We start from the raw sequence: 12,997 nt of genomic DNA, 5'->3' as shown, positions 1-12,997 counted from the left end.
GCTACCTCCCAACAGCACTTTTTCCCCTTCAGCCACCTTCCAACAGAACTTTTTTCACTTCAGCCATCTCCCAACTGCTGTTCTTTTTTCAGTCACCTCTTAACAACCGTTCATCCCCTCAGCCACGTCCCAACAGCCATTGTTACACCAACATTTGATCAGTGACAGTTCTGTTATGCAAAAAAAATAAAGTTTCCACTTGTCCTCAAGCATTTAAAAAAGAGAATTTCTATGGCTCATGACTTCCGCACAGCAAAACAAAAGTTTCCATGTGTTGCAAGCCTCGTAGTTTCTACCTGACAGATGACAATAAACAGACCTAGGTACATCTGCACAGCCATTAGACCTGTAGGACAGCAATGACATCATTGTGGAATCTCTGGATGTTCATACTGAGAAACAGGTTTTTTCCTGCAAAGCTCATGAGGCGTCAGAAGCAAGATACTATAACTTGCACAACTATTGATAGATAGTTGACAGTGAAGAGGACTTCTGTTGAAGATTTTTATTCTGTAATGACAGCTAAAATATTTCCAATAATGTCTGGAAATTATGTATTAAAGGCTTTTGAAGGAAATATAACCTCAATGAAGATGTGAATACCTCCATAAAAGAACAAAATTAAATATCTACATACTTTTATTGGAGAGAATAAACTGCATTTCATTTGATCCACATGAAGTGTAGTTTCAGTCAGGAGCTTAAGCAACTTACAACATGTTAATCTCTTCAAAATTTGGACCATTTTTTGACGACCATTCCCAATTGCTTATCCTGTTGTTCATGACCTTCACCCTTAAGCATCATTACCCTAAGTAGCAGCGAAGTGCACTTACTGAAAGAAATGGTGAATTTAAAATTTGGTAAATTCACCCGATTATTTTGTACCTTTTAAAAGGACAATATATATGTCATCCTGAAATTATCTGAGCTGTGTCTTGACTAGTGTTGTAACGATGTATCGAACTATCAATGAATTGCAATTGTTGAGTCTCCGATAGCAATTAATCAATGGTAGAAATGAAAAACTATTGACGCATCGATAGTATGTGCGACTATCGATAGTCTAGTAATTGACTTCTGTTGATAAATGCACAGCACAAAATACAGAAAGTACCAGATTCATTCACTTTGATTTAGAGTTATATGCCTGTTACCTCTTAAATAAACATGGCATGCGACTCAGTGTTTGAAATTGTGAATAACAATAAGTTTATGTTTTAACTGTTTACTTGATCTGGGTTTCAAGTTTCTTGTCAGTTATTAAAAGAGATTGAAACTACTTCAACTTGGTTTTATTTCACATAAACTATACATTCATTTGGAAAATGACTTCAAATGAGACAATTCAAGGAGAAAAAAACTATTGCAATAGTTGGTTGCAATAGACGATCACTATCGCAATAGTTGTTTCCCCTCAATAGTCACCCCTAGTCTTGACAGTTCTGATCATGGATATATTCCAGGACAGCCTATGTCCCAACCAACCTATACTTGTCTCAGGATAAAATATAATATGAAATCAATGGAAGTGTATGAATTACCTGGAGGGCTAGTTAAGTGAAAATGTTACTCGTCCACATGATATTTCACTGGCCCTGCAAAATATCAATATCAAAATGCACATCGGTCTGTATTGGTGTGATGTTTGGTAATTGAAGATGGTAAGTTTTTTCGCCCCATGGAAACAATATAAACGGTATAAAACTAAAAGACTTCAGCCAGACCACAGGGCTGGTTAGATGTAAAACTTGCCAGCTCTGACCTAAACTTACCTGCCCACAAAAGTACTAACATACATGTCTGTAATTTTGGCCTGACCGTCAGGCAGGTGAATTTGAGAATCTGGCTGTCCGTGTTGACTGGTCGGGCAGGCAGGTATTTCGAACACTGATATAAATCAAACAAACACAAATACTAAAATTTATTTATTTATTGAATACAGGTTGGAGAAAACACTGCCCTGAGGCCTTTTAAAACCTTAACAATTGACTTCATCACATCCATATGCATTAAATGAAGAACAAATTATCTGAGATTAATATAGACCATAGAGATCCATGTTTTTCACATACACAATTTCATGTTACTCAAAATAACAGTAAATGATTCAGTAAAAATATCATTGACATCGTCACAACAGTAAAACGTTTAGAGAAAGCATCGAGGCAGTGAAAAAATACATTGTTGCTATTGCACTGAAAATGCGACATTATCTTCACAGTGTATAAGTCATGGTTGGATAAGTCATGTGACTATTAACCTTCTAGCTCCTCACTGGCAGCTTGGGTTATCCGGGGTAATAATAATAAGATTGTTAGCGCTATAAACATTCACCTAGTGAATGGAGTTTAGCACATTATAAATGCACTTATTATTATTATTATTGTTACTATCATCTCTGTGTTGCACCCTACTAGTGTATATAATACACCCTTATATATCATACGCCTCAAAATGGAATGTTGGATCAATATTCAGTCTGAATACACTTAGGCTCAGTATTATTCGTTACACTGCTAAACTGAATCTAACAAACCCCTAGTTGAAGGTCGCGTCAGCTAACCTTTTGAATTGACCAATCAGAACACAGCTTACCAAATCGCGAAAGTTAACATTCACACATTCCATTTGAACTTTCATCTCAAAAACGTTTCCAATGGAATGATTCCAAATGCTATTTTCCGCATGACTGCTTCCAAGTGATACACATGGAGAACATCATTATTCACAACAGTGCATAAACAGTCACTGAAAATAGCGTTTTTGTCAAATTTCCAGGATGTCATCTTGCGGGAATATAAGCTAATAGTAACCATGTCATCAGAAACCCCTAAGCGTATATACTGCAGGTCAAATATTTGTGTCTTATGCAGATTTTCATTTGTTGAGAGATCAGTGTCAGCGACTGGGGAAGAGAAAATTTTGAAAAAGTCCCACCGAACCCTAAAATAGTAGCCGTTGTCTGATTGGTTAAATCCGTTCATCCGTATCGCCTTTGATCGGGCGGTCATAGGTCACTCAAAGGTTAGCTGACGCGACCTTCTACTAGGGTTCGTTAGACTCAGTATAGCAGTGTAACGAACAATACTGAGCCTAAGTTTACCTAGACTGGATCAATATTATACCCTGTATAAATAAATATCAAATGCAAGAAAGGAAATTTTAAATATGGTGAAAAACAATATCAACAAATTATATACATACAGTTCACTTTTGAAATGTATACAAGAGTTAAGTGACAGTGTCAGACAACTGTCATTACAACTAGTGCTGGTCATATGCAGATTTGTAATCGGAGCTCAGTAATCAGTAGGGGTGAAACGGTACGCTCTTACCATGGTACGGTACATATTGTGGAACAAAGTCTTCGTTTCGGTCCGTTTCGTTTCGGTGTACAAGATATGATCATATTCATAATGCAGAAAATTTACAACAAGAGCTAAACCTTACAGAAATGATTTCTAGACATTTTAGAAAAGGTTTAAAAAGGTTAATATAATGACAGTACGAAAACCGAAAATACCGAATTTTTGGATTGCATTACAGTATAGCGAACCAAAGGCAAAATACCGCAGTTCTACTAATATCACGGTATACCGTTACACCCCTAGTAATCAGTCAATAATCGATTGTAATCATAACCCAACCACAAAACTCATGTGAGTTTTAAGGGGACACAATCATAACACTGTACAAGCAAAACAGGCAGCAATTAATACCATGATCAAGACGATCGAGGATACTTCCAGTTGAGATACACACACAAGTGTTGTCGTTCATATTGCAGTTTCACAAGTCAGGAAACTGCATCAGTTGTTTACGTCTTGATGTAACAAACATAACAACAAGGAACATACTTTCTAAAGGTTACCGCATCAGAACAGGAGGAAGTCTGACAATTCTGTCAAAGCTGATAACAGAGTTGTCTCCCTTGAACTGATTGTCATTTCTTCAGATACAGACATGAATGTTATTTCAGTGTCTGTGATACAAGTCACTACACAAGTTTACCGTATATTACCGTAGATAAGCCGACCCCATAGATAAGCTGACCCCCAAACTTGACCCTTAAAATCAGTGTCAAAATGGTACCGGTATGTTTCATACATAAGCGATGGGATCCTAATCGCAGCAAACACAGACCACAGACAACTGGCAGTTACCCATAATCATAACTTCGGTCTGTATTGTTAAAAGAATTCACAATCATACTGCGTCTACTCACACATCGAAATGAAGTGTAGTTGACAGGTCATTCAATGTTTCATTTTTGTGAAGATCGATTAGTGTCCCGGTCTCATTGATATTCGCTGATGCAAGTGAGATCAGTCGATCGACAGATTATTTGATCAATTGCTCAAGGACTAGTAACAACAGGCCATCATTTCACCTCTCAGCAGGCACCTTCCCAGAGAATAACCTGGTCTCGGGGATATTCTAAAGAAAGTATTTCTGTTCCAGTGATATTCTATAGCAAATCTCTTTTTACCAAATATTTTCTTTATTAAGTCCCTATCTCAAGTGTATTTTTTAGAAAGTTTCTATGTGCCAAGGATATTCTGAAGAATATCTCTCACTGGAGATATATTCTGCATTTGAACACAGTTTGCATGAAAAAGGTACATAAACATGTAAAATCAAATATCAAATGACAAATGAATTCTTCATATTTCATTTGATCAAAGTTACATCCTATGTATCTGTGGCCTAGGAACCACTACACTACAAAGGCATTTGTGGTACAGGGGCAGTGATAAGCCACAATGCTTTTAAAAATCTTTTGTTTTCATTAACATGAACATCAGCTACTGGCAAACAAGGATAAGTTGAGCACCGACCTGACAATTGACCCTATTAGCATGTATGAGTGCCGCCCACTGGCACTTGCCATTGTTAGTGAAGGGGCCCCAGGTTGTCCCCAATCAAGTGTAGTGCGACTTGCTACACCGACATGAGAGTCTTATGAGCAAGGCATGTGCAGATACGCGCTGAATCAATTTAATCGTCATACAATGCACGTGCACTTGCCTACATCTGCTCTACCTTTGACAAACCAAATGTGTTTGCTCATTGTCATGCACCACCTACTTCTCGTGAACGCTTTCTCAACTTTTCCTTGTTTGCCAGTAGACTATCATTAAAATTTTGACACAGTTCCCTATTTGTTACGAGGGAGGGGTGCAAAGACAGGAACAGCCAGGTGTGTGAGAAAGGATGGAGAAAGCACAGCACAGGTAAATGATTCAACAACTTTGTCGGCACTTGTGCACGTGCTCCGCGTACACCTGGCTGTTCCGCTCTTTGCAGTCCTCCTTCATAACAAATAGTGAACTTTGTCAAAATTTTAATGATAGTTAGTTAAACAACTTTTTTTTATTTTTAGGACATAAATTTTGGCAAAAAAAATCACAGAGTTGATCTGATGTTTTGATTATGGTCAGTGTTTCATTGAGTATTATATGTTTAGTAGATTGCAATTCACTGGTCCGATTTTGAGCCAAACGGACTATAACTGTTCTGTTAATATCAGTTTAATTTGGAAGTCAACATACAAAACACACAGCAACTCAATCACATGTACTTTAGTTTGGGTAAGAAACCTTTCCTAAAACACACAAGATGCAAAAGGTTTCATACAGATAAACATTTGATCACCCCAATCAACTGAATGTTTTAAGGTGCAGCATCACGGCAGACATGACTTCCACTGTATCTATTACAAGGACAAGAAGACAACTTTGACTGTCTTGCAAATGGGAACTAATGAATCCTTTCAGTTTGATAAATGTAAACAAGCAAGACAACTTTGGACTGTCTTTGCAAGATATGGAGTTGCAAGATTCTCTTTTTTATGGAATCCTTTCAATTAAGATAATTAGAAATGTACCTACTATTTAAATAGTGTTTGGTAGGTGGATTTGTAAACCAAGTGTCACCTTAAAGGCACAATGTCACATATTTTCGACAATATTTTAGCCTATAGTATATACACTGGGGCATATGCACTCACCTTATCTTCCTATTGATGCAATAAAAGACTTACTATCCCTTATGACTTGCCTGAAATCGATAATTGAAACTTCGAGGTGAACAGCTTCCAAACAGAGAACACTTGCCATATATGGAATGTAAACAATTGCTACATACATCGAAAACTGTGTTGTCGGTGTTTGCAGAACTGGTTTCAATCACAAGTTGTGTGTAGGATATTCGTAAAGAGTGCTCCAAGGGACACAACTCTATGGGGTTCACTTGAAATAATGTACGGGGGGTAGAGGGTGTGAGAGTCAATTTAATACAACGTTGCATTAATTCTTTCAAACTTTTTAATTTAATATTGTAATCTAAATATGTAAAAAAAAAATGGAATAAATTATATGGTAGCTTCCCTGAGGGCTGATACTTAGTATTATTGAGAGAAATACATTATTTATTTTTAGAGAAGTGTGGTGTGATATAGTGCCTTTAACAGCGAAGCAACTTCATCCTGATACATTTTCTGATCTGTCTTGCTTTAGCTGCAAATATCCAGCACACCAGAGCGGTCAAAAGCAGAGCTCCAAACGCCATAACTGTAAGTAGTTTTGTAAACCTATCTGCAGAGACATCAAAGTTTGACATCGAACATCTGTACAATGCTGAATGACGGAAACAATACAGATTGGAGTCCGATCCTCTCAGGTAGGAGGAAATCTCCCCAAAACCACTCTGGCCTATAATGAGAGTTTCACATGACGCTAACACAATTTGATCCAGGATAACTTTGGAAAATCCTCCACACATTTCTTCTTTAACCTTGGTTGATCGTTCAATATGGACAAGTGGACCTGGTAAGTCGACTGTTAAATCTGGAAAATATTTTGCTGCATCAGCACGAACCTGCTCCGAATCGGATGTGACAAATATCTTAAAGTTTTCATTATTAGAATGATGGTGATGATGATGATGGTTGCCATGGTGGTGATGGTGGTTGCCATGGTGATGATGGTGGTCACTGTGACTGTGTTCTAGGCTCCCCTGTCCAGAGTGAAAGCCTCTAAAGAAATCCCACACTAATCTTACATCGTAATAAGAACCTCTCACTTCTGTATCATTTAAATTTGAAGGATTTCTTCCAAGTCGAATTTGAGCACATTTCAGGGAAGATCCAAGAGGAAGCTTCATGTTAAACTCTTGCAATTTCTCCTCCAGTGCAGGAGAAAGGCGAAATAATGTTTTATAAACATGACTGAAAACTTCATGATTCTTCATTCCAACCATCCACTTAAAATTATCAGAATATAAAACATTTCTTCTCAAATGGGGCACAATGTCTAAATTAAAGGCAAAATAAGTCACTCTGTGGGGAAACGTATTCTCTAGTTTCATCAACTCTGTATTTTTCATAAAAACAGCATCGCTCATTCCCATAAAGAAAGAAGTACTGTCATTTCCCAACTTTGACACATCTATCCGCCAATCAATCAAGTTCGGCAATAAGTAGTTTGAGATGTCACATGGCACAGTCATATGAATTCCGAACTTCCTGTTGGTAGCATTAGCCAGGAGATATGCCGCTACTACTCCTTTGAGTCGGTCTGCCCATCCCCCACAGTAGAATGTCCCATCACATGTATATATGATGTACCTATCACTATGGACATGAGCATGTGCATCGGACACAGCAGAGACTGGGTCGTCAATTGCATGTCGATTGCTCCCCTGGGGAAGGAGTACCTTGTTCAGCCCATAGTAAATGATCAGGCATATGATGGTCCAGGCTCCCAGGATGACAAGAAATGACTTGTACATTACATCAAGTCTGAAAATAGAAGAGACAGATAGAGAATCAGGGATTCAAATGTGTTTGCTCTGAAATTAGTTCACTCATGCAGATGTTTAGGTGTCCAGGTTGGAAATGTAGTGTATCAGTGTGAGTGAGTGAGTGAGTGAGTGAGTGAGTGAGTGAGTGAGTGAGTTTAGTTTTATGCCGCACTCAGCAATATTCCAGCTATATGGCAGCGGTCTGTAAATAATCGAGTCTGGACCAGACAATCCAGTGACCAACAACAAGAGCATCGATCTGCGCAATTGGGAACCAGTGACATGTGTCAACCAAGCCAGTGAGCCTGACCACCCGATCCTGTTAGTCGCCTCTTACGACAAGCATGGGTTACTGAAGGTTCATTCTAACCCGGACCTTCACGGGTCGTATCAATGAGAAGAGTAAGTGAGTGAATTTAGTTTTCATGCCGCTTTTTAGCAATATTCAAGCAATTCTGGGACACCAGAAATGGGTTTCACACATTGTACCCATGTGGGGTACTCCGGGTATTCAGCGTGACGAGCGAACGCTTTAACCACTAGGCTACCCCACTGCCCCTCAATGAGAAGAATACTTAAAGGTCACATGCAACCAAAAAATCAAACGTAATTAAAATACAATTATCACTTATTCATGACATATAATATATATTGCTGATTATGAAAAAACATATAAACAAAATTATAAGCGTACAATCGCAAATCAAAAGTGCAATATTTTGTACTTGGGTTTACTTCCCAAGAAACGAAGCAGCCGGGATACCGAACCCAGTCAGAGTGGGTGGGTGTGCCTGTCTGTGTAATTACATAATGTGACAGAGACTCGAACTCGGGCCATAAATCAATGTCTTTTGTTTATGGTGTATAGCCTGATAGGTGTTAAGTTCACTTTGCATGTGGTCAGTGATCGAAGTTGTGTATTGAATATTGTCATTAGCAGACAGGCAGGCAGACAAATAGGTGTCAATAAAACAGACATTGAGTTTTGTCTGTGACAACGACATATCTATATCACAGTTAGAAATTCTGTCAACTCTAAATAATGACATTGCTTTTAAGTATCGAACTGAGAAAGTGACTCGGTAAGAAGAACGAGTGGTGAAATAGACAAATGAAATTATATAAACAGTTAAATCGGTAATCTACTGTCATTACATATAAAAAGCTCGCGCCTGTGAAATATCAACAAAACATTAGAAAAATAGCTCACACCAAAGCCTTCACCGAGTATTCATCAGACAACCCGCTTCCAAGCTGTGCGAACCTATTTCACTGAGCATGTGCTATGAGCGCAGCCCAGCTGTTGAAACCACTGAATCGTTTGAACTCCGATTTCACACATTTTTGTTCATCGCGTTAATTTTCAACTTTATAAGTTGAATTTGCAGTTTTGATGATTTGTTTTGGTAAGTCCATACCGAAAGGTATCAGAATCTGCAAAGTTGTGTTTTACGTTGCATGTGACCTTTAATACCACTTAATATCTGATGAAAGTCATTCCAACAGAGCCAAATAGAAAGAGGATGTAATTCTGAAGTTTGTTTCCCTCCTTTCAATGAGCTTGATAAAAGTTATTCAGTTTCTGTGCATCCAGGCAATTTTTATGTATAAAATGTAATTGTGCATATGTAATAAAAGTGCACAATTCTATTGCACCCAAATCCATGCTTGGGAGCATGTTCTTGGTGCAGCATTTAAAACACATACAGACATTTGTAAGTAAACAGTGAGACTGATGTTAATTAAATATAGTACAGAGTGAAAAGGTGGGGCTTCGGCATGGTATTACGGTACCAGAGTTTCAGGTCAATGGGTAGAGTGTTCAACAAAACTGGAGCAGTGTACAAAAATGATCTGTGACCAGGGATTTAGATTGAGTCCTGTATTTGAGGGTCCCAGGGACTTATACGCTTAATTTTCAGGGGTCCTGGGCTGCAAAATGGGGATCCCAGACACTTAAATATTATTATTAATGCTATGTTGTAATATTGGTGTAATTCAGTTGTATTGTGTATCATGTTTATCACATTGTTACAGTAATTAAATTGCAAATGGTACCATAACCCGGTTAGTAGCAGACTCAGTGATAACTTATTGTTACTTGATCCAAATTTTTACAAAAAGCATTTGGACTTTTTGAGTCCCTGTGTAATGCACGCTAATAAATTTTGTTAGTCCTTTGTCAATTTTTATGCATTATAGGGACGAGGGAATTCATGTCCTGTAAATCCCTGCCAAAAGTATTTAGCTCGTAGTGTAGTTCTGTCAGGTACTTGGTGCGGTGAGCCGAAGTTCACGGACTTCAACACAGGAAGAGATTAGCTCTGATATGCATAGAGGAGTCAGATCATGAAGAGACTTGCATGTGAGACAGAGTGAGTGAGCTTCTATGCTGCTTTTAGCAATATTCAGGACACCAGAAATGGGCTTCACACATTGTACCCATGTGGGGTCACAAACTTGGGTCTTCGGTGATCGAGCTTTAACGCTTTAACCAATCCACAGTTGGCTACCCCATCACCTAAGGCACAGTATCTTGGATTCTGGCCCTCACAGGTAACCAGTAGTTGTTTGAGTACTGGGGTCATGTGGACTCTGTTGAGTGAGAGTACTGGGGAGGAGGAGTGACTCTGAGTGAGTGAGTGAGTGAGTGAGAGTGAGTGAGTGGTGAGTGAGGTGAGTGAGGAGTGAGTGAGTGAGTGAGTGGGTGATTATGGTTTTACACTGCTTTTAGCATTATATTCCAGCAATATCACAGGCACCAGAAATGGGCTTCAGACACTGTACTGTGGGGAATTGAACCAAGATCTTCGGCCTCACAAATGAACACTTTAACCACAAGGCTATCCCACTGCCCAGACTCTGTTTAGACGAGATACGGCTTATGACCATTATAATTATTTATAGCGATAGCCATTTTTAAAGTATTTTGCGAAGCATAGCTATCCAATATATGTCACTAAGAAATTTAATAAATATAGTCTTGCTTACAATACACTGATTACAAGCGAGTCCGGTAATTCCGCGCGTCCGGTAATTCTGCGCAGCTGCAATAGCGTACTTCCATATCGAAGGTAAACATCGTCTGCTACCACATTTACGCTTGAAATCGGGACATTTCTACAAGGGATTGGCTTTTAATCACTAAAGGCAAGTAAATAACAGTAATTGACAGATAAATTGACAGTTTTATGAAAATTCATTTCTTCAGACTTTTGAACTTTTTTCTTCATTATTCATAAGTGGATTTAATATGAAACACTCTTCCTTACATTGATGAAGTGATTTTTTAAAATGATCTGGCCCGAATACGCTTCCATACTTCGGATCTCCAGCTGGATGTTATGTGCATCAGTTGCTGTGCGATGGCGTTAGAACGCCGGTACGGTCAACCTTATGGCATAATGCAACGTTAGAATCTTATAGTTGTCAATAAAACTTATATTTCTAGGTAAATATGATGCATACCAGCATGTTTAGTCACGTAAACCACAAAAAATAACAGACATTAGGGACCGTTCATAATTTATGGCTAGGGGGGGTGATTTTTAAGGGCAGGTCACCCATTTTGTTCTGGGGAGGTAGGGGAGTCAGAAATTTTGTACACATGTTTCTGGGGGTGGGGGTCAGCAATTTTGTACATAAAAATATTTTAAAATTATGCTTAAAAAATATTGGAAGGGGAGGGGGTCATTGATTTTGTACATGACATGCAGGGGGGGGACTTACTTTGTACATAAATTTTAAGGGGGGTCATTCACATTGTACATGCTTCTCCATAAAAATCATCATCATCCCCCCTGGCCATAAATTATGAACAGTCCCTTAGTTGCCGTGTTGCGATCGATGTGCTTAGGTGCGTGGAATTACCGGATGGCATTGCATATTGGCTAAAAAAACTAGGTGACAATTATTTTTCTTGCAGTAAACTTAGGCTCAGTATTATTCGTTACACTGCTATACTGAGTCTAATAAAACCTTATAGATGGTCGCGTCAGCTAACCTTTTGGACTGACCAATCAGAACACAGCTTACCAAATCGCGACATTTAACATTCGCACATACCGTTTCAACCTTTACCTAAAAAACTTGAACGATTCCGAATGCTACTTTCCGCACGATCGCTTCCGAGTGATACACACAATGAGTAAACAGTTGCTGAAAATAGCATTTTTGTCAATATTCAAGGATGTCATCTTGCGAAAATATAAGCAAATAGTAACCATGTCATTAGAAACACATAAGAGTATATACTGCAGGTCAAATATATGTGTTTTATGCGGATTTTCGTATGTTGATAGATCAGTGTCAGCGACCAGGGAAGAGAAAAGCCGAAAATCCAAAAACCGTTTTGTAAGTCCCGCCGAACCCTAACAAGTAGTAGTTGTCTGATTGGTTAAATCCGTTCGGCCGTCTCGCGTTTGATTGGATGGTCATAGGCTGCTCAAGGTTAGCTGACGCGACCTTCTACTAGGTTTTGTTAGACTCAGTATAGCAGTGTAACGAATAATACTGAGCCTAAGTTTACTTAGACTGATTTTTCTTGCAACTGCATATTGTGTACATTTATTTAATTGTTTTACTGATAAGTCTGGGCTCACAGTCACTCGTGGGGCATACCAAAGACGTATGATACGTCTTTGGGCATACAAGGCATTTTGAAAAATGGTGTGTGCGTGTGTGCGTGTGTGTGCGTGTGTGTGCGTCACTCAGATACCATTTAATCTATTACATGGTCTCTGGCGTCACACATCGTATCATACCATGGGCTCAAGGCAAAATTGCCAAACGTCACACCATTGCTGAACAACCTTACATACTTACTGGAGGTACACTGTCCTACATCTTATCTTGAAAAGGCAGATAAACGCCTTTGGTTTCCTTGATTTTAATGACAAGAGAAAGACATGGCAAGGTACTGCGATGGAGTTCAAAAGTTACAGAGAGGAACACTGTACGGAGCTTATATAAAATCGGGAGCCTCGTTAACATTTTTGGATCGGGTCCGGTTACATTGTGTCCGGAAGGGAGCGCTTAGTTCGCATAGTTGGTATAGTACCTTATCTGTCAATATTTCGAAACAGATTCTGTCAAAAATAAGAAATTCATCTTATAAAGGTACATTTAATTAGGAAATATGTGTTTGGTAACTCATCAATTCTTCTTTTCTCGCTGTCAAGTATTTAGTTTT

General features: G+C 38.6%; 1 protein-coding gene across 1 annotated transcript; it reads right to left on the bottom strand.

Annotated features, from left to right (window-relative positions):
- Positions 1-6,172: 6,172 nt before the first annotated feature.
- Positions 6,173-12,742, bottom strand: LOC124278827. The gene is made up of 2 exons (XM_046714601.1): positions 12,631-12,742; positions 6,173-7,804 (listed from the first exon to the last, which is right to left on the bottom strand). Exon 2 carries the CDS (start codon positions 7,792-7,794, stop codon positions 6,469-6,471), a length of 1,326 nt encoding a protein of 441 aa, XP_046570557.1. The 5' UTR covers positions 7,795-7,804; positions 12,631-12,742; the 3' UTR covers positions 6,173-6,468.
- Between the last annotated feature and the right edge of the window lie 255 nt (positions 12,743-12,997).

This window comes from Haliotis rubra, unplaced genomic scaffold (genome assembly GCF_003918875.1).
Source record: "Haliotis rubra isolate DU_JTF1 unplaced genomic scaffold, ASM391887v1 Scf242, whole genome shotgun sequence".
NCBI lineage: Eukaryota > Metazoa > Mollusca > Gastropoda > Lepetellida > Haliotidae > Haliotis > Haliotis rubra.
The sequence above is the reverse complement of the archived record's forward strand: the minus strand, read 5'-3'. Positions and strand labels throughout refer to the sequence as shown.

Coding starts and splice junctions, on each gene's coding strand:
- LOC124278827 (XM_046714601.1), bottom strand. CDS start 7,794: ATGTACAAGTCATTTCTTGTCATCCTGGGAGCCTGGACCATCATATGC.